The 26,145-nt window shown below is 51.1% G+C and overlaps 1 protein-coding gene across 2 annotated transcripts in view; it reads left to right on the top strand.

Annotated features, from left to right (window-relative positions):
- Positions 1 to 26,145, top strand: part of LOXHD1 (lipoxygenase homology domains 1) — a 149,073-nt gene that overhangs the window by 63,421 nt on the left and 59,507 nt on the right. For both annotated transcript variants that reach the window (XM_036245260.1, XM_036245259.1), the window contains exons 13-21: positions 3,517 to 3,671; positions 5,127 to 5,287; positions 10,362 to 10,438; positions 11,301 to 11,497; positions 14,084 to 14,276; positions 18,405 to 18,565; positions 20,846 to 21,329; positions 21,782 to 21,933; positions 23,256 to 23,389. In XM_036245260.1, the coding sequence (XP_036101153.1) occupies positions 3,517 to 3,671; positions 5,127 to 5,287; positions 10,362 to 10,438; positions 11,301 to 11,497; positions 14,084 to 14,276; positions 18,405 to 18,565; positions 20,846 to 21,329; positions 21,782 to 21,933; positions 23,256 to 23,389 (1,714 nt within the window). The remainder of the gene's footprint in view (positions 1 to 3,516; positions 3,672 to 5,126; positions 5,288 to 10,361; positions 10,439 to 11,300; positions 11,498 to 14,083; positions 14,277 to 18,404; positions 18,566 to 20,845; positions 21,330 to 21,781; positions 21,934 to 23,255; positions 23,390 to 26,145) is intronic.

Raw genomic sequence — 26,145 nt, 5'->3', positions numbered from 1 at the left:
CAGTGAAGAAAGCAAGGAATGCCGTGTCTGAGAACCAAGAGGCTCTGGACTGGTGAACACGGGCAGGGAGGTGAGGACAAAACACACAGGCTCACAGTTTATCTCCACCTTGCTGTCCCCAGGAGCCACGGGACGTGGTAAAAGCAATGAGATCAGCATTCTCCCGTGCAGAGCGAGTGCATAGCCCTGACGAGTGGGCAAGAGGCTCGGACTGGAGTGCCGAGTGTCATCGCTTCTTGCTAATCAGGCTGAGCTGTAATTTTTCAATTAAAGTACAAGAGTCTCTGGTACTTACCCATCTGTTTCAAGCCTTTTACTGCTGATGGCTAACAATATAATGATTTTTCCTTGTCCACAGACTTCTTGGCAGTGAGGAGCTTAGGACCAGTGGCTGGTGGGCTGGGAGGGACCCCTTACAGAGGCTCAGGACCCCTGAGAACTTCCAACAGAGTGGACCTCAGAGCTCTGAATGAAGAGGGCAGGAGTCCACGGGCAAAGGGGTTTCTACATTCCCTCAGCAGTTTGCTTCTGGGAATTGCCTAAAAGTTGCAGCTAAAAAGGCAAAACTGACTTTCATCAAAATTAAGACAAAAGTGAGGCTGGTTCCGTCCCTCTGTGCCCCTGTTTTACTCCAGCTCATGCGGTTCACTTCGCTTTTTTCTAACAAGTGAAGACACTGTATCTTCGTAGATCCTATATTTGGTGGTCAGATTTCTTTTCAGCTGTCTTTGTGTCGCCACTTAAAAGTGTGCATAATGCTGAGAAAGAACCACTTGTACATTGAATTAAACTTCCTGCTGTGTTGTTTTATTCTGGATGTACTTTATCTTCATTTTTGACGGACCACCAATGAGTATGTCCCTTTTTAAAAACTACAGCTTTGTTGAGGTGTAATTTATGTACAATGCAATTCACCCATTTAAGTGTATAATTCAGTGGCTCTTAGCATGGTAATAGAATCATGCACCCACTAGCATTATCAAATTTCAGAACATTTTTTTGCCCCCCTCCTCAAGAAACTCTGTTCCCATTGGCAGCCACACTTATTTCCCCACCCCACTCCCCAGTCTATGACAACCAATAATCTATTTTTTTTTTGTCTCTATAGATTTGCCTAATCTGGACATTTCATTTAAATGGAATCAGATAAAGTGTAACCTCTTGTGTCTGGTTTCTTTCATCTGGCATGTTTTCAAGGTCCATTCACATTTCTTTTTATTGTTCTTTTAATTTTTAAATTAATTTATTTTTGTTACAGATGTTTCTCCTTTTTCCCCCATTGACACTCTCCTCCCAATCCTCCCTACCCCATCCCCAGCTTTGTTGTCTATGTCCATGGTTAGGCATACATGCATATAAGTTCTGTGGTTTATCTCTTCCCTACTCCTGACCCCTCTTCTGAGGTTTGTCAATCTATACTCTACTTCTATGTCTCTGGGTCTATTTTGTTCATCAGCTTGTTTTGTTCATTATATTCCACAAATAAATGAGATCATGTGATATTTGTCTTTCTCTGCTTGGCTTGTTTCGCTTAGCATAATACTCTCCAGGTCCTTCCAAGTTGTCTCAAAGGATAAGAGATCTTTCTTTCTTATAGCTGCATAGTACTCCATTGTGTATATGTATATCTCTTTATTGTTGAATAATATTTTATTGTGTGGATATACCACTGTTGACTTTGACAGTTTTCAAGGTTCACTTACATTGAAGTATGTCAGTACTTCACTTCTCTTTATTGTTGAAGAATATTTTATTATGTGGATATACCACTATTGCTAGACATTTGGGTTGTTTTCACTTTCTGGCTATTATGAGCAATGCTGCCATGAACATTCAGCATTCAGTACATGTTTTTGTGTGGACACATATTTCCAGTTCTCTTGGATATATACCCATGAGTGGAATCACTGGCTCTATGGTAACTCTTTGTTTAACTTTTTGCCCAAACCAAAAACCTAGGAATCATCCCTGATTCTTCTCTGTCTCTCAGTCACCTGTTCAATCCATCACCAGGTACTGTTGGTTCTACCTTGAAAACGTATCTCTAATCTACGGACTTATCTCCATCTTCACTGCATCCCTCGTCCTAGGCACCCTCCTCTCTTTTCTAGGCTATTGGAATTATTCTGCTGACTGATTCGCTCCTTCTTCCCCCACAATCCACTTTCCACACAGCAGCCAGAATGCTCTTTAAAGCATAGATCAGATCAAGTTACTGCCTTGCTTACATCCCTCTAAAGGTTTCCTGGTGCATGACAAAAACAAAAAAACAAGAACAAACCAAGAAAGCCACACTTCTTACCCTGACTTGTCACACATAACATGTCTGGCCCTGTCCACCTCTGGGCCTCGTCTCGTCCCACTCCCAGTCCCTCTGCTCCAGCCACACTGGCCCTTCCTCTGCTCCTCCGACACCGGGGCCTCGCACTCACCAGCACGGTCACTCTCAGAGCTCCCCGTGGCTGACCCCATCGCTGCCATTGCAACATCCCCAGTCTGATGTTATTTCCTTGCACCAAGCTTTCCTGCACCTCTGAATCATCTTCACCCCCTCCCCGCACTGCTCCCCACTCCCACCGCACTCTGTGGCATCACCCCATGACATGATCTTTGTGACAGACGTCACTCAGAAACGTTCCTGTTCATAATCTGTTTGTGATTTTACTGTGCTTCTCTCCTCTCCACTCCCACGTAAGCTCCATGGGGGCAGGAGTCTGTCTGTCTTGCTCACCGCTGAATTTTTATACTTATTATGGTGCCTCACACCAACTGGGCTTCAGCAAACAGCTACGGAGTGAGTGAATGAATGAATGAATGAATGAATGAGGGAGTGGATTTCACTTTCCAGTTTATTTAAAGTGAAAAGGACAGAAAGGCTGTGATTTGCCAAGATGCAGGGGCGCCTCCTTCATGGTGCATTTTCAGCAGAGGAAGAAGCTGCTGCCCGTCCCATGGTGGCTGCGTGTTGTGCCCTTTCTCTCCGCTTGTCTTCCTGGCATGTCCTTAGCTCTGGAGGGTCCCAAAGATAAGGAGAGGCTCAGTTCTGGTTCACAAAGTCAAGTCATCTTACTTAGGAGGACAGGACATGCATGAATGGGAGAAAAACCTAAGGCAGAAGAGCCTACTGGGTTGGATGAAATCAAATGCCAAAATGTTTGCATTAGACCTGTGGTCCCCAAACACTGACAACTCCAGTCCCCTGGGGCAGCTTGTAAACAATGCAGTTTTAGGAGTCCCCCCTCGGGAAACTAAGACTTGAGAGGTCTGGAGTGGGGCTCAAGAATCTGAATTTGTATACATTTCCCTGGAGAATTCTAATGACGACTAGAATGGGAACCTCTGGTCTGTCTGGGACAAGGGATTTGCAGATTTGCAGGCACTTGGGTGGTATGAGGTGGGATTTGTGTAGCTGGGAAGGAGCAAGGTCAGCCCGATGAGAGCTGAGGGGAGAGGAGGAGGCCAGTGCTGGGGAGCAGGGGGCTGTCAGCCAGTGGTGTCCCTCTTTCTGCCCGCCAGTGGTCCGGTACCGTGTGACCGTGTGCACGGGAGATCTTCCAGGTGCGGGAACAGGTGCCAACGTCTATCTCTGCCTTTTTGGCGACGTGGGGGACACGGGGGAGCGGCTGCTGTACAACTGCAGGAACAACGACAACATGTTTGAGAAAGGCAATGTAAGTTGCAGCAATGTGCCACCCCCACCCCACCTGCACCCCAACCCCACCCAATCCCTACTCCCCGCTCTTCCCTGCTGTTACGTAGAGCTGACGGCTGGTACTGAGCCAGCAGAGGCTTGCTCTGGGTGAGGGGAATGGGGAACTAGCATGCCTGACACTCGGTGGGCTCCCAGGCCTATCCAGCTGGGAGCTACAGAACCACCTTAGAGGGGTCTTGTCCCCTCCCCACCTCTGAGCTTTGAGAAGAGGGCAGAGCAGGAGGACACTGGGGAGGTAGGAACCACACCTGTCTGTCCTCAGGGGTGGGCAGGCAGGGAAGGAGGCGGGGCATCTCACCTGTGGGCTAGAGGACACAGGCTGGTGCAGAGCTGGGGCATCCGAGGCCAGCGTGGGAACTTTGCATCCTCCACTAGGTGTGACCACTGGGGGCGCCTTTTTTGTTTTTTGACAAAGAAACCAGGAGAGACACTAAACGTGGGGTGGAGGAACTGGATTCCGCTCCCAGCCTCATTACACACGTATTGGGCATTTCCCTCTGTTGTTTTTAGCCATCAAGTGGGTTTACAGGGAGACTGTGAGGCAACGGGGCAGGAAGATCTGGAGGCAAACCCAGCCTGGGGCCAGTCATTCCCTGAGCCTCAGTTTCTTCACTTCGGAACTGTGGGGAGGGAGGCCTGGCTGGGGCGGGCTGCCGTGAGGACTGGGGACCGCCGGCACACGGCCGCCAGCAGACCTGGCCCGGAGCACACAGTAGGCACACAGGGAAGTCGTTGCCCTAACGTGAGGCTCAAGGTCACTTGCCAGGTGAAGGGGATTTGCAGACTATTGTCACATGAGTCTGTCCTCTCCTTCCTCTGCTGCTCTCTTCTTGGCCAGGGCAGGGCAAGGCCTTGATGTGGGTGTAGGTCTCTGTCCACACTTTTCGAGTCTTTTCCTTCAGACTCCTTTGCCCATCAATCCCACCCTCCACGTCCCTGTCCCTGGAAACCCCCAGGTGCGTTCAGGTAGGCTGGGCACCTCTCTAGCCCCTACTGTATTTCTGCTGCCTCATTGGCAGGCAAAACGTGTACATTCACAAGACCACTGGCTTCCCCTCCCCTGCCGATTCCAATCACCCCCCTTCTTAAAGGGGGCCAGTGTCCCCCTAAAGCAGGGAGCCTGAGGAGGCCAGCCAAGGAATTAATTCATAACCGCCGGATAGTGCCTTGTAACAGCTTCCCAGGTTCTTCCTCCAGGGGTGGGGGTGGGGTCTGCCTTTGGGGGATCTTAGGGAATGGTCATTGTTTATCCAAAAAACACGAATCTCAGTTGTTGGGAATGTGGCAATGAATGACACTCCCGTGGGAGAAGCTGGGGCTCGGGCTTGGCTGAATCCTGGGCCTGTGTCTTCCCTTGGTGTTGGGTCCCAGGGGAGCCCCTTCCAGCTGGCCCTGCTGTCCTCCCCCTTTGAAGGCCGACGAGTTCACCATCGAGTCCGTCACCATGCGGAAGGTGCGGCGGGTGCGGATCAGGCACGACGGCACCAGCGGGGGCAGCGGCTGGTTCCTGGACCGGGTGCTGCTGAGAGAGGAGGGGCAGCCGGAGAGTGACAACATGGAGTTCCCGTGTCTCAGGTACACAGTCCTGCCTGCCTCTCGTTTTCCCAGCCCAGGGCCCCGTTTCGGGAAGACGCGGGCCTACGGCCAGGACCAGGGAGTACAATGGTGGTTTAAGGATGTCGCTGGTGGAAAAGAGAGCCGGCCCTGCTGCTGCTGCTGGCCCGCCCCACCCCCAGGGGGTGCCCCGCGGCGTCCCTGTGTGCGCTACTCTGTGTTCAAGTCCCAGAATGTCAGCGTGTTTTTCACGATCAAGTGTGACACTTTCAGGATTTAACTGAGAGGTGCCTTACTTACACGCCGAACCAAACTCTGGAGTCAAAGGTGTTTGTTACTTGGATAGCCTTCCAATCACATCTCCTCCTTGTTACTATCTTTCAAGACCTTCCTTTGTTTTCCTTTCCTTTCCCCAGCTCCCTAGCGAGGTCAAGTTCCTTTTCTGTCTTTCCCTTTAGCACTGGGAATTTTTCACAGCTAGTCTGGGCTCCCAGAAGTTCCTGACAGAGACATTTTAACACGAGGAGCAACAGGCGTGTGCTGTCACGTCGGCCACCCACATTCACCTGCCGCGCCGTCGGGGAGGTGTACGCCGTGTGCTTAATTTGAGGCTTCCCACTGCTGGGGTCTGCAGATCCCGGGTCCAGGCTAGTCCTGCCCCTGTGGATGAGGTGCTTGTGCCCAAACTCACCTCATTAGGGTCAGCCCCGGCTTCCCGACGGTGGTTGCGCTAAGACAGCCCAGCCGTGAACGTGTTCCTCGTTCTCTGTCCACGCACACAAATGCACTCAGGTGTACACACATGCACGCAGACACGCATTTGCTACAGCTGAACTGCTTACCGCCCCACGAGCCCAGGAAGAGCAGTTTCCCAGCCATGTGAAACTTTTGTGTCCATCACAAAGGTCTCTAGAGTCTTCAAAGTGTAGCCACTGTTAGTATTACAAGGGATTACATTAAAAAGATAAGTAATGATGTAGCAGCCCCAAGCAGGTGGAAGGGTTGGGGAGACCAGGGAAGGCTTCCAGGAAGAGGCAGAACTGGACCTGGGCCTGGAAGGAAGGTCAGAGGGTCAGAGGGTCAGTGGAGGGTGGGAAGGGAGGGTGGGTCACCCAGGCTGGAGGAGTGGCACGGGGCATGGGACCGAAGGGGCTGTTGAGGGCTGCCTTGACACGTGGCGAAGGAGCGAGAAGAAGGATGGGGTGGGAGCGTTCTGGCCTCGCTTCGGTCCATCACTGACTAGTGTGCGCCCTGTTGAGCCTGGAGGCTGCCTGTCTGGGATGCTGGATAGAACAGCATTCGTTGTTTCATTCCCATTGACTAGAAAGATATTTATTAAGCATTTACTATACACTCGCTTCCTGTTCTCATGACGTTTATAGCCTAAAACATAAACTAAACTAAACTGAACATTAAGCGTTTGAATAAAACCACCACAATTACACACGGTGGCAAATGGGATGAAGGGAGCGCACAGCGGTGGCGGAGGCTGGTGGGAGCGGCCACACTGAGACGGGGTGGGCGAGATGGGGTGCTGGGTGAGGTCCGTCTACAGAAGGGACATCTAGACTGACTCCCGGAGGAACAGAAAGAAGAGTGTCAGGGGAAAGAGCTTGAGGGTTCTAGACCTGCAGCCAGACCAAAGCAGGTGGACAAAGGAGAGGGCCACCAGGTGTGGCCAGAGGTGGACAGAGGCCAGCGTCGGAATGGCTTGGTGGGATCTTCCATTGTAGGAAGTTCCCTGTGGGGTGTGGGTGGAGAACAGGCTGTAGCGGTCCAGTGAGGAGACAGGGAGACCAGTAGAGGGCTGTGAGGGTCCGCAGGGGTCTGTCGTTTTGCCAGGGCCGCAGTAACAGTGCACCAGACGCTGAGTGGCTGAAAGAACGGAATTGTCTTCTCACAGTTCTGGAAGCAGAAGCCCGAAATCCGGGGGTCAGCAGGGCCGTGTTCCATGAAGGAGCCCCGAGCAGCTTCTGCCCTGGGCCTGTCTCCTGGCTTCTGATGGCCACAGACGTGCCATGGCCATCTTCTCCCTGTGTCTCTTCACGTTGTCTTCCCTCTGCACACACCCGTCTCTGTCCAAACTTCTCCTTTTCATAAGGACACCTGTCATTTTAGGTTAGGGCCTGCCGAAGGACCTCATTTTACCTTGATTGCCTCTGTAAAGGCACTATTTCCAAATATGGTCATAGTCTGAGGTACCAGGAGCTAAGACTTCAATGTACTTGGGGGAGCACAATTCAACCCTCACCATGGCAGCCTGGCCCTTGGTGGCGGCAGTGACGGTGGGGAAGAGGAGCTGCACCGAGGTGTGTTCTGCAGGCAGAGTTCACAGGACTTGCTGACAGGGAGGACTTGGAGGACCCAGGTCTCTGCCTCTGGCAAGTGGGTAGGTGGCGTGCTCTCTACTGAAAAGGGGAGTCTAGAAAGGAAGGGTTGAGAGCTGGGGATGGCCTGGACTCGAGGGCTAGGTGGCGTGTGTGAAGTTTGAGGTGCCTGTGAGTTGAGTAGGCAGTCGGTCTTGAGAAATAAATTCAGGAAATGAGCTTAGAGATAAAATTTAAAGCCAGAGAAATGGATGGGATCCTTTAGGAAGAATGTGGATAAAGATAACGGTGCGGACTAAGCCCTGGGACAGATCAAGAAGAGGAGGGGGAACCTGGAAAGGGAGCGGGGTCAAAGTTGTGGTGTCCAGACTGCCACACGCAGGGTGCAGGGGGAGCTTGGGACCAAGAGTCTACCCACCCACCTGCTGTGTGACTTTGGGAAAATCTCCTCACTGAGCTGGTCTTCTGTGCCTTCTGAGCCAGCAGTGTCTTATGGTGATGGTGAGGGTGAGAGAGGGTGGCCCTGTGGAAGAGCCAAGTCTGCTGAAGGCGATGCTGATGATGTTGACTGCAGGGCAGAATGGGAGCCGAGGCCCCCAAACACCCCAGAGCTCTTCCTGGCCCCAAATATTCCATGCATCTTTTAGAAAATGCTTTCTTATGTCTTGCTGAGGCATGTGGAGATGGCATTTGGAGGAGGACTTCGAAGAGCCCGAGCTCACACACTGCTTCTTTTGCACCTGAGCTATTTATTATTCTAGCTGCTGGGAGAAGGGGAAAATTTATCAAAATCTCCCTGCCAGGATCAGGGAGTGGTAAGTGTTTTAGCTATGGCAAGTGTGTGTGTGTGTGTGTGTGTGTGTGCGCACAGATATGTGCATACTTGCACATTCTTGGGAGCCCTGGGAAAGAGTCTCAAAACCACCAGCAGACTGGCTTGTCCATTTAGCAGCACCTCGCTCTGAAACTGGGCTGAATTGTTTGACGCTGAAAGAAAAGGCTGTGTTTGGAAATACCTATTAATACCCTGCACGTATTTAGGTGGAAACTGAAATGACAAGTCACAGCTTCCTTTTACCGCTGGGGAAGGCCTGGGGGCGGACAGGTGGTGGAGAGACTGGAGAGAGGTGGGATGGCCAGTGGCCGAGGGCTGACTGGTTTTCCATCCTTTCCATCCCTGGGAATGTGTGCCCGGGGGCTGCTTCACGCCCTTCTCTGCAGTCCCCTTGTCTGTGGGAGATGCCAGCCAGACCTCAGCAGCACAGACGGAGGGGGAGACTCCTGACGGGTTGATCTGAGGGTCTGTGGCCAGCAGTCTCCTGCTCTCAAGTATCCCCCCCTTTCCCTCCAGTGCGTCCTCAATGCCTAGAATTCCCCAACTAGATCTTCACGTCTTGGAATAGCAAATGTTTTTTGGTGTTCTAGATTCACGGCACCAAAGCCTGTGGGAAATGTATCAACTTGCTGGTCAGCTAACATTTTAATGCTAGCTAACGACCAGCTGACAGCGAGGTCCACGGGAATGTGAGGTCATGGGCTTGGGGACGGAGGGGAGAAGGAGAGAAGGGATGAGACAACCACCGTGCTGCCTGCACTGACCCCAGGGAGGGGCAGTCCACTGGATGAGTGGACTGTGTTAGGTCTGCCTCAGCTCCGTGTCAAGAGGGCAGGGGAGGAGACAGTGCCTGGGCTCCCTTAGATACTCCTGTGGCTCAGGAATTGCCCCCTCTCGGGTGGGCTGCAAAAACAAGCGCCAAGGCGTAGGCAAGTGGAGACACCCTGGTCAAGGTGCAAGGGTCTTGATTTCCTCATTGCCCTGGAGAACAACAAAGGTGTCTGCCCATCACCCCGTATCACAGACCCTCTCGAGTACTGGGGCTGAGACAACCTGAGTTGTAGAGCATCTGGTTTCTCAGGCTGGGTGTCTGTGCTCAGTGGGAACGGTGCTTTTCAGGTGGATTTGTTCAGTGACTGCTGGTGAATACCCGGCAGAGAGCTGCATCCGTCGCCCACTGCGACAGACTGATGAGTCACAGCTATCCAGCCCCAGCCCTGCAGGGTCCACACCAGCTCCTCCTTGTCGGCAAATCACACTCATCCTTTGATCAAAGCCCCTTCACTATGACCCTTTCTCCATTCTCTAAATTCCTGTTGTACCTACTTTGATCTAACATCCATCCCCATCTTGGTGTTCAATGCCTTGGCCAGTCTATCCTGTCTTCTTAACTAGACTGGAGGTCCTCTAAGGGCTGGGTTGTGTCTTATTTATCATAGTGCATCTCCTTGTCTCCTCCCCACCCCAGAGCCCTTAGCACAGTGCCACACACAAGGTGGGCTCTTAGGGAAAAAGGTGGTTGTTCTGATGATAACAATGTCCCAGGTGTTCGTGGCATTTGGGACAAACTTGTTTACCATGATTGCCAAGGTCCCACATTGGGTGACCCTTCCACCTCTACAGGCCCATCTGCCAGTGCCCACCCCTGACTCACTGCATTCCATCCACACTGGCCTTCAGCCAGCTTACCCCAGACTATGCTGTCCTTCTGCAATGCACCTCCCCTTCCCCCGGTTCATTCCTTGTCACCCTTCCAATCTGAGCCAAATATCACCTCCTCTGGGCGGTTCCCCTTCCCCAGTCTGGGTTGGGGTCCTTTGTTCTGAGCTCTAGTGGAACCATTTTTCTTTGTGTGACTCTGCACAAATTGCGTGATGGTGGGTTGTCTGCCTGCCCCACTCAAAGAGCTCACAATCCTTCCTCTGCCCACCAGGTGGCTGGACAAAGATAAGGACGATGGGCAGTTGGTCCGAGAGCTGCTGCCCAGTGACAGCAATGCAACACTGAAGAGTAAGTTGTCCTGGTGACCAGGCGATGGCTGGGTCCTGGGCACAACAGGTGCCCTCCCTTGGCTACACAGAAGCACTCCCTGGAGAACGCATGCGCTCTTCACGTCACCCCACGGAGGCAGCGCCGGGGAGGGTGGAGAGGAAGAGGCTCTGAGGGAGGGTCTGGAAATCTCTTGTGTGTCTGTACTGGCACACAGACTCTGTGGCCGTGGGCATGGGGCCCTGAATGCATTTGGATCTCTGCTGATTAGAGTAACAGAAGCAATAACGCTAAAGCTAAAATTCTTTTCCTAGATGCTTTGTCCTCCCTTGTGCACAGATGATGCAAACTTTCTGGGTGATAAAATGGAGTCACAGCAGCACAGGGTTCCACTCAAGGGCTTTAGGTCCACATTAGGCTTTGCTTCTGCTGGCCGTCGACCAGCTGTTGACATCTTGAGCCAAACACATAAGCTTCTGAGGCTCCGAATCCTCACTCATACAGCCAAGGTCAGAAGACTCAGCAACAGTACTGTGTACAGAATGCACTAAACACTGTTGGCAAAGGCCGGTGCTCCCTTTGCCTCAGATTCCTCCGCCATCAGAGGAGAAATTGCTTTCAGTCCTTTGTCTCTTACATGTTAGTATGCATGCTTTCCTCTTCCTAGCACGTTCACACTTGGTGGGGCGGGCCGAGCAGGTAGGATTCCGATGTTGTAGGTGAGGGGACCCCACAGGGACGGAGGAGCCCTGTCCCAAGTCCCAGGGCTACGTAGAGAGAGCAGGAGTGCACCCCTGGTTGCAGACCACCGCCCTGCTCCCCACTGCTTCCTGCCAGCCCTGCACTAACCCCCCCTTCCTGTCCCCTGCCTCGGGCTGCTCAGACTACCGCTACCACATCAGCCTGAAGACGGGGGACGTCCCCGGGGCCAGCACAGATGCCATAGTCTACATCAAGCTCTATGGGGATAAGTCTGACACCATCAAGCAAAATCTTCTTGTCTCGGACAACAACCTGAAGGACTATTTTGAACGTGGCCGGGTGGACGAGTTTACCCTCGAGACCCTGAACATTGGAACTGTAAGTCTCCTTCCTGGGACCTGGGACATCATGTCACCCGTTCCCCTGCACACATCTATCTACACATGGGTACACACACACACATACACACACACACCACTCATGTACATATAGATGAACTAATTTTGAAGAAAAATGGCCCACGTGGGGTTATCGAGGTACATTGTTTTTCAGCTGTGACCAGAGCAGCAGGAGATGTGTGCACAGTGGTTAAGCTTCCAGAGTCTCCCTGGGGATGGGATGAGTGTGTTTAGTGGCTGTAGACCCTGCATTTCCTTTACCTCTATAGCCAGGAGCAGGGAGCCTGGGTTCCAGACCCTGGAGAAGGGGACACTGGTGTGCAGGAAGGAAGAGGAGAAGGAGAACTGGAAAGGGGCTGAAAACATTGCCCAGGTGCAAACCTGAGTGTGCTTGTGTTATGCCCAGGAAGCGTGGTTCTGTGCACACTCCAGGCCACCCTGAGAGACGCTGCCTTAGGAGAGGGGACCTGAGAGTCGCTCTGTCAGGGCTCCAGTGGCCCTGCTGCAAGGGGTCTGAGGGCTTCATCTGGAGAAGCACAGGCCTAACTCCCCGGACCTAGGATTGGAAACGTTTCTAGGACTCTCTGAGCTGGACTTTGCCTTATCACCTGCCCCTCTCAGGGTGTGGCTTGTGGAAACTCAGTTGGTGACAAGCTTCTCATCTGCGACCTCACCTTTCCTGCCCACCCTGGGGAACCTCACCCTATTCTAAGTGCTCCATCAAAATTCACTCTGGGGAAAGAGCTCATGTCAGTCATGTATATCTTTTAAATCCTCACCCGAAGATACTTTTTCCATTTACCTTCAGATAGAGTGGGAGGGAGAGAAACATCGATGTCATGAGAGAGACACATCGATTGGTTGCCTCCCTCAAAACCCCGACCAGGGCCGGGGACCAAACTGCAACCGAGGCACGTGCCCTTGACCGGAATTGAACCCGGGACTCTTTGTTCTGCGGGCCAACGCTCTAACCGCTGAGCCGAACAGGCCAGGGCAGTCATATATATCTTAAAGATAATGAGCTTCAATCAAGATTTTTTTATCAAAATGTATTTACATTTTAAGTTGAATTAATAGTTGTAGAGTGAAATGCTCGTCCCTTTACTTAGGATTTCTGGCAGCAGCCGGAAGACAAACTGGACATCCGAGGGGAGGAGGAAGGTGTTTGAGCCCATCCTTGTATTTTTGAAACCCCCTCCGCAAGCAGTGTGACCAAGATGTGGGGGTATGGGCTCTGGCTGCCCACTGCCTTGATCTGAGGCCCAAGGTTTCCACTTACCTCCCGAGTGTAAATTATACCCACATGCATATAGTAAATGCTCAATAAACACTAGCTGTTACTGACTAGTGCTCCATGTCAACAATTACTTCAAGTCAGGTGCCTCGCGTGGAATTGAAAGACAGTCCTTGGCCTTAAGGAGCCTTCTGTCACATCAGGTAGAAGACACCTGTCCCTGTCTTTACTCTCTTGCAGTCCCTCCCTAGGACTGTCCCAGTCCCAGCACCACTGAAAGACAGTGAAGCTCTCCATGTCCCTTGGCATGCACCCAAAAGGCTCTCAGGCTGTTTGCAGACATCGTTGGTTTCCTTCCAGTGATTCCAGGGGACCCAGCTACCTGCACTCAGTGCTGATGATGTTTTCACTACTGGCTGCAAAGAGGCACTGAGCACTCATAACAGCGAGCTCAGGATCAACACTGACGATTGTCTAAATCCGGTGTTTTGGCACAGGACTCAGGGCTAGCATCACCCCTCCAAACCATCACAGGGAGAATCTGGGGGTGGTGGGGGGCTGGGAGGGACCTCGAAGGCTATCTGATAACTCCATCTGATGTTAGAATCCCCAGTAAACAACATTTCAAACAAACATAAAAGCAGTTTGAACACTGAAGAGCCAAGTATATATAAGGATGGTAACGTGATCACCTACACCATCTATGTTGCCTGTGGGCAAAGATGTTACAATCACAATGTAAAATAGTAAAGCAAGTGAAGTCCTGAGTGTCAGTGGAGAGAGAACAATGTTGCCCAGGTCCAAGAGGGAGGGAGAAATTAGACACAAAATGACGGCACCCTGAGAGGCTGTGCACATATTCTGTCACGTATCAGAGAGATGTGTCAGAGAAGAAATGCAGAAATACATGCAACAGTGTATTGTTTAAAACAAAGCAAAGCCACATCAGTAATACGGCTACCAGATGCAGAAGGCTAACATTTTGAAAGTTTGCTTTCTTGTGAAGCCAACACATCATTATTAAGTGCATATAAAATACCCGCCTGACGTTACTAAGGATACTGGAGCTTGGGGAGTTCATGCCACACCTGTTCCCCACTTGCTTCTCACAACTTCCCCGGGGGGGGGGGGTGAGCTGGACTGAAGAGGAAGGCACACAGAGACTCCGGGCAGGAGAGGTGGTGCCCTAGCCCCCTGCTGGCTGATGGCAGTGAGGAGCTGGAGGCGGGGCTGAGTCACAGCCTGCACAGGTGTTTGGGGAGGTAGGGATAGAGGCATGGAGGTTTCTAGGCACCGGCTCCTTGCTCACCCACAGCCCGGGTTTCCTTCCAGATCAGCCGGCTGGTGATTGGGCATGACGGCACGGGCATGAATGCCAGCTGGTTCCTGGGCAGTGTGCAGATCCGTGTGCCCCGCCAAGGCAAACAGTACACCTTCCCTGCCAACCGCTGGCTGGACAAGAACCAGGCGGACGGGCGCCTGCAGGCGGAGCTCTATCCCAGCGAGGTCGTGGAGATCCAGAAATGTATGGGTTTGGCAGGGGTGGGATATCAACACTGTGGGGTGGGGTAGTGGGGACGGAGGAGGGACTATGGGGCAACTTAAGTCTTGTCTCCAAGGGGGGGGGCTGAGGGGAGAAAATGGGGGCTTCCAATGGCCTCTGGTGCCATGTTTCCGGGAGGGAGGAAGGGCTCCTTGTGCCGATGGGGAAACTGAGGACTCAAAGGATGAAGCATTTTGTTCTGGGCTAAAGGCAGCAAATACCGTATAAAACATGTACATTCTCAGCCCTGTGTACAAGAGGACATAGTCCATGTCCTCCCCGGGAAGACTGGCTGAGGATATAAAGCTTTACTCTTCATTTATTCAATAAATATGTATCGACTGTTTCTCTGAGCCAGCACTGCCCTGGGCTCTGTGTGGGCAGCATGAGCAAAACAGATAAGATCCTGTCGCCCTGGATTTTACATTCCACTGGGGGAGACAAACGACAGATATATGCTACAGTGCCAAGTAAGAGCTGTGACATAAAATGGCATGGGGCGGGGGACCTTTGTGAACAGCGTGGTGACATCTGTGAATGAAGGTGAAGTTCCAGGTGATCTGGCCACCCATTGTACATAATGCAGGAGCCACAGATTACGGTGGGGCTCAGAGACACAAGGGTTATCTACAGGGTTAGGGAGACCGTGGGACCAAAACCTGGCACAGAGAATGTCACTTTCCTCACCTCTGCCTTTCTATATCTGCCTGAGACAGCTGCCCAGGGCTCACTGCCACAGGAAGCGTCCCTGAGAAGGAACCCCAACACAAACTCACCTCTTTCTCTTCCAGAAACCTTGTCTTTTCGTGTGTGCATTTTCTGTCCCCAGCTAACCTGAAGGTTCCCTGAGTGCATGTCATGTACTTTTGTAATGGTACCTACTAGCGTGAAGAGTCAGCTCCTTCCCTCTTTTTATGAATTAGAACTTGCTTTCCAACAGAGTAATGCAGGTACAGTTAACATAAAAGGACAAAAGCTGTAGTTCTCTTCCCGCTACCCACCCCCTTCTTCAGAGGTAACAACTTTTTTTTTTAAATCCTCACCTGAGGACATTTTTGCATTTATCTTCAGATAGAGTGGGAGGGAGAGATGGAGGGAAAGAGAGAGAGAAACATCAATGTGAGAGAGACACATCGAGTGGTTGCCACCTACACGACCCCAACCGGGGCCAGGGACAAACCGCAACAGAGGCATGTGCCCCTACTGGGAACCAAACCCAGGTCTCTCTGGTCCATGGGCTGACGCTCTAACTGCTGAGCCAGGCTGGCCAGGGCCAGAGGTAACAACTTTTAAATTACTTTAGCTTTTTCTTCTGAAATTTATCTCCATATTTTAAACAATCTGCTTATCAACTTCTTAATTTTTCAGTCATTGACATTAACGATTGACTTCCTACTGTGGAAAAGGAGCATTTAGCTCTTTTAACACATGTGTATGTGCAAGTGTGTGAGTGTGCACCTACACACGTCTCTTCCTTCCAACCTTCACTAAAATTAAATCAGCGTTCAATTTTACATTATTATGACTATGCACACATTATCCACTGCTGCAATACCTACTATACAATGATTGCTTTTCATCTTTTGTACAACTTTCTGTTTTTCCTGGAGTTAGTGATAGCCTCATTTTTTTCCCTTGCATGGTTTTCTATATACTCATCTGTATTTCTATTTGCCCATCTATAAACCCACTTATTTATGTAAGTGTTCTAGGACTGTCATAACAAAATACTGCAGACAAGGTGGCTTAAACAACAGAAAGTTGTTTCCTCATAGTTCCAGAGGCTGGCAGTCCACCAGCAGGTGTGCAGAGGTTGGGTTTCTTGTGAAGCTTTCTCCTTGCCTTGCGGATGGCTGCCTTCTCACTACGAGTCCACATGGTCTTTCCTCTGTGCACGGGCATGTCTGTGTCCTAGTCTCCTCTCGTAAAGACGCCAGTCTTATTGGATCGGACTCTACCCTAACAGCCCCATTTTAACTTAATCACCTCTTTAAAGGCCTATCTCCAAACACAGTCACATTCTGAGATACTAAGGACTAGGGTTTCAACATATGAATTTGGGGAGACACAGTTCTCCCATAACATCATCTTATCTCCATGTCTCTAATAGAAGTAAAAATGCGTGCACATGTCCAAACCCAACAGGAATTCTGTTGATTTCCTCTCTACCTCCTTCTCCCCCAGTTCCTGTCTTAAGACATTTCTTTAGGAACTTTTGTCCCGCTCTCGAGGCTGCTACAAAGCTGTCCTTTCGGAACTCCTTTTTTGCCATATTTTTGGAAATTCCTCTTTTTTTGGATGCCCCATTTCCTGGATTTCATGTCTTCCTCGTCTTTGGTTTATTTCCACATTTCAGTGGAACACATTCTTCACTGGTCGCTCCCGAGAAAAGGTGCATGAAAGAGAAATGTTGAGACCTTGTAGGTCTGCAAATGTCTTTAGTCTATTCTCATAATTGATCAATAGTTTGGCTTGCTATAGCATTCTGAGTTGAACTCATCTTCCCTTAGAGTTTAGAAGGGATTTTTCTATCTTCCAGCTCTCTCTGTTGCAATTGAGAAGTCTGATGCCATTCTGTGATTCAAACCTTTTGTTTTGCCTTTTCTCCTCACTAAAAGCTTGTAGGATCCTCTTTTTATCTTTGGCATTCTGAAAGTTCACGATGTCTTCACTGCCTTTTGTGATTTTCGTTTCACCCATTGTTCTTGGAACTCACGGGCTTCTTCAATCCAGAAGCATTTCTCAGCTGGGAGACCTTTTTGTGTTCTGTCTTTGACAATGGCCAACTCTCTGTTTCCTCTGTTTTCATTAGGACTGAACCCTTAGTAAGATATTGGACTCCCTCTGATTTTCTTACCTTTCTATCACTTGTCACTTTGTTCTTGGGAAATTCCCTTCTCATTCTGCAGAGCTGCCCTTGACTTTATCCTCGCTGTGGAGTATTTCAGTTCGGCGACCACATGTTAGTTTCCTATAGCTGGTTCTTGTTCTCTGATTGCCCATTTTCATCCATCCTAATTCTGTATCATCCTGGCTGCCTATTGTCCTGAGAACTGAGGGACGGAATGAGGTTGGGGGTCCTTGCCCTCCAGAATGTATCCCCTGTTGTCCATAGCCCACCCTCACTCCCAGCTGAGCCCGGCATTTCTAGTTTAACTTCCTCGGACTCGCAGCTAGTCCTTCTGTTTTTCAGCCCCCGGTTTCTCACATTGCTATGGTAATGAGATCCTCATCTTGTTGAAAATAAAAGTCTTCAAACATCATTGCGGAGAGGGCAAGTCTTATAATAGTCACTTTGAAAAAATATGGCCTCCTCGTTCTGGAAGGTATTTCACTCTCCAGTAGGAAGTGCCCTCTAGTGGTGCGCACCTGTAACACATTCCACCCTCTCACAGGGGTGGGGACCGTCCAGCCTGTGGGCCATATAAAGCCCATTAAATCAATACCAGCTAACTTCACGCAAATTAGCCTGACCAAATATATAGCAGGCTAATTTCTAAGTTGATCATTTTGCATGGCCTGCCAATGATGTTGTAAACATCCAAATGGCCTTTGACAGAAAACAGGTTCTACCCCTGCAGGGTTTGATCAAGTATTTCTTCAAAATACAGACAACTCTCTGTCTCTCTCTCTTTCTCTCTCTGCACATGTATCTGTTGGTATCATTTGAGAGGTACATATATTTAAATAAAAATTATAATTTCAACCCCTTGTGCTTTACTAAAAACAAGAGACAAGAAGCTGGCCTTGGCTTCTTTCTGCCCCGTGGCATCTGCCCAGGTGGGGGGGCCACACAGTGGCGAATGCCCGCTGGGGTATCAACTGCCTTCCTGGTTCCAGAGGACTCGTGTGGCGCAGTGGCTGACTGGGTTTTGGAGTCTGAGTGCTTGGCCTTGCCATTCCCGCCACCTACTCAGGTCCTCTATGCCTCAGTCTGTTCACCTGTAAACTGGGGGTGTTCATACTTACGCACGATATTGAGAGAATTAGACGAGATAATGCCCATGAAGCACCAGACACATGGAACAGGCTTGAGAAACGTTTGTGTGACTATCACTGCGATTGTAATGACCACTCAATGTCCCGCTTCTCCCCCGCATGCCCACCCAGTGGTCCACTACGAGGTTGAGGTGTGGACGGGAGATGTGGGCGGCGCAAACACCACTGCCCGAGTCTACGTACAGATCTACGGCGAGAAGGGCAAGACGGAGGTGCTCTTCCTCTCCAGCCGCTCGAAGGTGTTTGAGCGGGCATCCAAGGACATATTCCAGGTGTGTTGGAGGGGAGGCAGTGGGGGTGTCAACAGAGGGCCCAGCAAACGCCCGGAATTGAGGGGATTGGAGTAGATCAGTGGTTCTCTGGCTTTTTATTAGAATCACCTGAGGCGCATTAAAAAAAATTTGGTCCATACCCTGATTGGTTAAGTGAGAAATGTCTGGGGATGCTTCGACAAGCCCTACTAGTGATACTAATATGCTGCCAATTCTGAGAACCGCTGGAGTAGATAAATCTAATTTAGCAGAATATGGCACTGGGCCCCTGGTTAGTGCATCCCCTCCCAGCCCCGTGGCCTCCGGCGCTGCAGCTCTGTCGGCCTGAGGGCAGGGCCCGGCTTCCCAGGCAGGACACAGGAGGCCTTGGGGTCTCTGGGTTATGCTATGAGTGCCCTGGGCCTCAACACTCCCCTTTGAGGAGAGGAGAAAAGAAACGAGAATACGGGCATATTGTTGGCAGGAAAGGGGGATGCAGGCTGGTGCCCATTGGAGGACACATGAATGTTTGATACGGGACACGAATGCGCATGCACTCGCGAGTGTGTGTGTGCGTGTGTAGGGAGCAGGTTCAGGCTGGTGCTCTGTGTGTTACAAGCGGCTGGGCCCTCAGCCAAAGTCCTAACCCAGTGCCCAGGGCCGGGCTGAGCTGGGCCAGGGTTGCAGGTGTACAGAACGCCAGTGCTGGGTGGGGCCTCATTGCGGCCCACCCCCACACGCTGCTGAGGAGGTGGAGGCCCTAGCCTTGTACCTCTCTGAGCCTCAGATTCTCCACCGGTTCAAACCCAGCTCTATAATACCTGTCCTGCCTGCTTCACGGCCCTGGAAGGATCAAAATAGCCAATGTCAGGGAACATGTTTGGAAAGCTGACCAGTCATGGAGATGTCACAGAGCAGCACACCTTCTGGATGCCCAGCGACCGGCTGGATGTGGCAGATGCATTCGCACAGGGCAGACAGGTGGGGGAGGGGCAGCAAGGGCCTCCCTGGGCAGGTTGGCCACAGGTTGTTGGCTCATCCACACCGCCCTTTGAGCCTGTGCTGGGCCTAGTGGGGATGCTGCGACCCGGAAAACACGGGGCGGGAGATCCGATGTACTGAGGAAGGGAGTCTGCAGGTCCAGGGCCTCTAAGTCTCCGAGAAGAAGAAATTCCTCTTTCCCGAGGATCCTGGGCTCCACGTGGGCTGCCAGTTTTCTCACAAAGGTGGTTTTGGCCGCACTATTGCTTCATGAACAGAGAATCAGAAGACCTGCATTCTCATTTAGGTCTGGACTCCAGCTGTGGGACACTGAGCAACTCATGGGACAGCCCTGGACCTCAGTGTCCCCAGCACATAATTAGGAGAACTAGTGAGACTGGGCTTTGAGGAGTGTCAAACACCCAGCGGGACCTGTCGGCAGGATGCTAACAGACTGGCCCAACTGTCAGGGGCTCCATGTGAGCCCCCCTGAGCTCTGCTGTAAGGCTTAGAACTGAATGGCTGATGGAAGGCCTAGGACCTGACCCCTGAGGAGAAGCGAAGCTGGTCCACACTGCCCTTTGAGAGGGGAAGAGAAGCTGGAACATACAGTCCCTGCTCCGAGGCCTTCCCACTCGAGTGGGCAGAGACCAGCTCCTGTGGACAGAGAGGCCAGCCAGGCCAGGACCTCAGCTGAGCTCTGGGCTCCCCCTGAGCTCTCCTGGGGCCTCTGGGAGCATGGGGGAGATTTTTGTTTTTCCAAAAATAACACTTTTTTTTTTTTTTTTTGCTTATAACAAAAGTTATATATGATTAATGCTGAAAATTTTTAGGAAAGAGGTCCCAGGAAAGCACCGATGAACAAGAAAGTAATCATTGAGCTCACGAGTGTGAATGAAGAGGTTGTCGTGAGAGGTGGAGGGTGGAATAAGGCGCTCTGGGTGAAGGAACTGCACGAGTAAAGATGTGAAAACAGGAATAATAGAGAGAGTGTGATGTGCTGGCTAGTGTGATGTGTTTTGGGGGGAGGGAGAGAGAAAGAGAGAGAGAAGATGGAAGGAAGAAAAGAAGCAGGTAGGTCGCCTTGACCATCACAGGGGTCTAGAAGGAAATGCATTTGGGTAGAGGGTGGGGTTAGCAAGAGGTCCTGGAAGGTGGGCCCAGAAACCAAGGCTGGGTGTGTAGGAGAGCGGGAGCTGGTGGGCTTGGAGGCTCCGAGCCTCTCCATCCATGACTCTGCACACAAGCCATGCCTGGCTCTGTGGGGGGTGTGGGGAGGACGTAGGGGCCACCCCAGCCACTGCCCTGCACTTTGCACAGCTGGAGGCGGTTGACGTGGGGGAGATCTTCAAGATCCGGCTGGGGCACACGGACGAGGGCTTCTCGCCCGGCTGGTTCGTGGACATGGTGTGGCTGCGGCACCTGCTGGTGCAGGAGGTGGAGCTTACCCCGGAGGAGGAGGCCCGGAAGAAGAAGGAGAAGGACAAGCTGCAGCAGCTGCTCAAGAAGGAGCGGCTGAAGGCCAAGCTGCAGAGGAAGTTGAAGAAGAAGCAGAATAAGAAGAAGAGCAGCGACGAGGAGGGTGAGGGGGATGAGGAGGAGTCCTCGTCGGAGGAGTCCTCGTCGGAAGAGGAGGAGGAGGAGGAGAGCGAGGAGGAGGAGGAGGAAGAGGAGGAGTTCGGGCCGGGGATGCAGGAGGTGATTGAGCAGTACAAGTTTGCTGTTAACCGCTGGCTGGCGCGAGGCAAGGAGGACAGTGAAATTGTCGTGGAGCTGGCGCCCTCTGGCCGGTCAGGTCCTGAACGTAAGCCTGAGCAGGGGTCAGACAGTCCCTTGAAGGGAGCCCAGGGAGAGGGGAGGTGCCTAGCTCTCCTTTCGCGCGGAAGCCCATAGGTGGGCACGCATCACGGTTCCCAAATAGCTCTCCTTACGCGTGCCTTGTCACCATGGACAGTTCCCTGTCTGGGGTTAGCATTGCCTTTGTCCCAGGCTCTCCGGAGGAGTGCATGGTTCAGGGAGAGCCCTGATAGAACTGTGTTGAGGACATAAGGGAGGGCTGCTGAGGGTGCATTTTCCCAAGACTCACAACCTCTTGGGCTTTATGGAGAGGAGGGGCCAATTCAGTTCCAGGTTAGTAGCGTGGAGGTATCTGTAGATACTTCCAGCTTCCACCATCTACCTGAATCTGGGAGACTGAGCCTCAGGACCACTCAGAGGCCTGGGGGTCCTCAATGCTGCATCGTCCTCTGTCTCCAGCCAACACCTACCAGGTCCAGGTTATCACAGGGAATGTAGCCAAGGCTGGCACCGGTGCCAACGTCTTCCTGACCATCTACGGCGAGTACGGGGACACAGGCGAGCGTCCCCTGAAGAATTCTGACAAGTCCAGCAAGTTTCAGCCGGGACAGGTAGGGTTTGGGCTTTCTGGCCATTGGGAGGGTGGTTGGGACTCAGACAGAGAGAACTTTCTGGTGGCTCCCACAATGACTCCTGTGTCCAGCAGCGAGCTTTATTCCATCCAACCAGCTTTATTCGTGGAAGTGTTCCTTCTGTTCGGTGGGGGCATAAGAAGGCCTGGGTGGGGGTCCAGCTCCATGAAGCTCGCGGGAACTCACCAGAAAGAGTAGAGGTAGCAGACACCCAGGACCTAGTGGGTGGAGTAGGGTTCAGGGAGGAAGCGTGACCACAAGATGGCGCTTTGGGGAAAAGTCGGTGGGAAGGAAATGGCCTTGGTGGATGAACGCAGTGGGTGTGGAGGACCAACGATGGCCGTGAGAGGGCTTCTCCAACGACAGGACCTCATGACATTGACGTGGGGGTACACATGTGGAAGGCAGTGTGAGGACAGCGAGTCTTCCAGCTGGGCTGTGGTCAGTGCTGAGCCACGGTGAGCTCTGCTTCTGGGAAGCTTGATGAAACCAACCCAAGGGGTGGGGAGAATGGGGGTGTGGAAAGACAGGCTGAGAAATCTGATCCTGAGTCAGTGAAGCCCCAAAAGCTTTGAGCATTGAAAGCAATGCTCCCAACTCCCGCTCCTAGTGTAGGGGGAAACGCTTGGAAAACACAGCTGTCATCTTTGTCCTTAGAAACTGCACAATGTCCTCAGGCTAGAAGACTGTCCTTCATCTCACCTTTCCCATTCCTGCCCTTATCCTAAAGCCGGGTTCCCTCGTCAACACAGAGGAAGAGAGAAAGAGACTAAATTCATTAAAATACTCCTGGCCTCATCGCCTGATTTATTACAGAGGCCTCTGGTGTTTGTTTCAAAACCCCGTCCCATGGCTTGAGGATCATGGTTTCTTCTGTTTCAGTACTTTCCTGGAAAAATTAGAGCCACTATGACTCGGGATTAATGAGTTTAGAAAGTTGTAGCTAAGAGATCCCGTTCACTTCTCCATTCGTGTCTGTTTCCTGTTTCGTCCAGTGCCTGTACATACACTCGGACACATTCTGTCTTCCCTCCTCAACCGCGAGCAAGTCCAGTACTTCTGTTTCTGTAAATCACTTTGGACTTACACTTTGGCTCATAGCAGGTACTTAATTAAAATCTGTGGTTGAAGGAGTGTATGTACACATGTGCACACACAGCACAAACCTGAGCAACACCCCCCACACATACACACACATCCCACAACACAAATCTGGGTGCCCCTAGCCAGTTGGGATCGCACAGCAGCCTCAGCTCCTGGGAAGGTACCACTCCTCTGAGTGCTACTCTGGCCCCTCCCAGACAGACACCTTCACCGTCAATGCCATCGACCTGGGGGCCCTGACCAAGATTCGGATTCGCCACGACAACGCAGGCAACAAATCAGGGTGGTTCCTGGAGAGAGTGGACGTCACCGACATGAACAGCGAGACCACGTGAGTGGGGCTGGCGGGGAAGGAGGGCAGATGAGTCTGCCACGAAGATGGTCTTGGAATGAGGGCTGAGGTGGGGTGGCTGTGAGCCTGAGGGTGGATGTGGGGTGAGCTGTAAGGGAGGCTCGGCCCACATAACTGGCGAGGTGGGCACGCCCTCCCCCTTTCCTGTCATTGGCAGCCCCCGGAGCTCCGTGCCCTGTCAGGTAAAGTCTGGTGGAACATCCAAGCCAGTTCTGCAGGTCCATCAACTCAGAAGGGTGGGCTTTGCTTCCCTGCCAGACTTCACTGGCCCACTCTCCGTGCCCAGACTTAGTCACCCATCCGTCTCTCCACGTGTAAGGGGACTTCCAGTACATCGTTCTAATGTCCGAGACCAGGGATCAGCAAACTTTTTCTGTGAAGGCCAGATAGTAAATATCTCAGGCTTGGGGGCCTTTTGGTCTCTGTCATGACAACTCCACTTGACCTGTGCAGAAGGAAAGCAGCTATAGATGAGACCTAAGGGAGCGACTGCACTGTGCTCCAGTGAAACCTGATGGACACTTGAGTTCCATGTAACTGTCACATGTCACAGAATATTATTGTTCTTTAGACTTTTCCCCAGCCATTTAAAAATGTAAGATCTGTGCTCAGCGTATGGGATGTACAGAAGCAGGTGGTTGGCAGATTTGGCCCACAGTTTGCTGACGCCTACCATGACCTAGTTTGGGAAGAGGGTACTGTCCTCCCGATAGGTGAAGGAATCACTCCCAAGGAAAGTAAAACTACAACCCCAAATTGTGCCAGAACCAGGACCAGAACTCCAGACCATCAGTGATGAATCTGCTATACTGTATTTCTACCATTAGGCCACATTGCCTCTTGGGCCAAAGGGGCCAAAGGGCAATAGATGTGAAAGAAGACCCTGAGATGTGGTAGGGGTGGGAGGCAGAGGGGAAGGCAAGGATGATTCTAAGTGGGTTGTGGAGCTGCCCAGGACCTGCCATGAGGCCTGGAATGTAATGGGCACCCAATATATATATATTTGTTGAATTAAGCAACCTATTGGCCAAAGCCTGGTGTCTCCTGGAGCCGGCCCTCTTCTTGGGCTCCCCTCTGTGCAGGGCAGGGGTGCTGAGGCTCAGCCCGTCTCTCATCTCCATCCTGCCCCACCAGCCCAGAGATTGCTCCAGATGGGGATACTGAGGCAAAGCTCACACATGATCTGATGTCATGGATTTCCATGAGGTCATTGTGATGGTGCCAAAGAGCCATAAGACAACCCCATGGCTGGGATCTAGGGTCCTGACCAGAAACTCGCCAGGTCACCATGGACAAGTTGTTTCATCCTCTTGGGCTTTTATTTGATCTTCTAATAAATGGGCGTAATGATGCCAGCCCAGCTTACTTGTCAAGATGTTCTGAAAATCCAAGGCAGGCATTTACGTTGAAAAGGATAAAGTTGAAAAGGAAAAACCTAAGTCCAGGGAAGAACCGTGAATGCCGCTACTTGCCCCTGCAGCTCAATTAGGGTCAGTTAAGTCTGTTCTATTGATTTAGCATTTCTGGGCCAGCCCCACAATTTTAAAATTATTGTAGCTCTATAATCTAGTCCTAATATCTGTCACTAGTTGGCCACTTTCATTTTCCTTTAACAATATTAGCTATTCTTTTCAAATTAAGACATTAAGTGATTTGAAAAACTCCTATTGGAATTTCGATTGTCATGCCATTAAACGTATGTGTGGAGAACAGCATATTTGGAATACTAAGTGCTACCCCCAAGGTACACATTTCCATTTACCCAAGAGCTCCTTTAGGCTTCTCACTAACGCTTTACAATATTCTGCACACAGCTGCTACACACTCCTGTGAAGTTTACAACCAAGTATTTTATATTTTTATTACTCTTGTGAATGGAACCTCCTTATTATTTATCTCTCTTCCTCCCATCCTTTCTCTTTTTCCTTCCTTCCCTTATCTGCTCCTCTTCCTCGCCATCCTTTCTTGTGGTGTTGTGTGTTTACGTATCTTGGTTCCCTTGGTATTGAAGCAACACTAAGGGCTCTGGGATGAGCCAGCTCCAACCATTCACAGCCAAGAGGGGCTCTGAGCAAAGGCTGCTCTGGGAGCCGACAAAATTATGGAAGTTCAAGGCAACACAGAGTAGTATCTCCTCTCTCTGTTATAGAGGCACCATCTTCCTTGACAGTGTTGGAGGCCACCTGTGACCTTGATTAACTCAGGATAAGTGACATTGACTTTATTTATTTATTTAATTTATTTATTTTTGTTACAGATGTTTCTCCTTTTCCCCCCACTGATGCCCCCCCTTCCCTTCCCTCCCCGCCCTGTCCCCAGATTTGTTGTCCATGTCCATTGTTCATGCACACATGCATGTAAGTTCTGTGGTTTATCTCTCCCCTACCACCCCCTCTTCTGGGGATTGTCATTCTGTACCCCACTTCCACGTCTCTGGGACTACCCCATTCCTCAGACTGTTATGTTCATTATATTCCACAAATAAGTGAGATCATATGATATTTGTCTTTCTCTGTTTGGCTTGTTTCGCTTAGGATAATACTCTCCAGGTTCCTCCATGTCGTCTCAAAAGATAAGAGATCTTTCTTTCTTAGAGCTGCGTAGTACTCCATTGTGTATATGTACCACAGCTTCTTTATTTATTCGTCTACTGATGGGCATTTGGGCTGTTTCCAGATCTTAGCTATTGTAAATAGTGCTGCTACAAACATGGGGGTACATATATTCTTTCTGAT

This window comes from Molossus molossus, unplaced genomic scaffold (genome assembly GCF_014108415.1).
Source record: "Molossus molossus isolate mMolMol1 unplaced genomic scaffold, mMolMol1.p scaffold_m16_p_6, whole genome shotgun sequence".
Lineage (NCBI taxonomy): Eukaryota > Metazoa > Chordata > Mammalia > Chiroptera > Molossidae > Molossus > Molossus molossus.
This window is presented reverse-complemented; position numbering and strand designations above follow the sequence as displayed.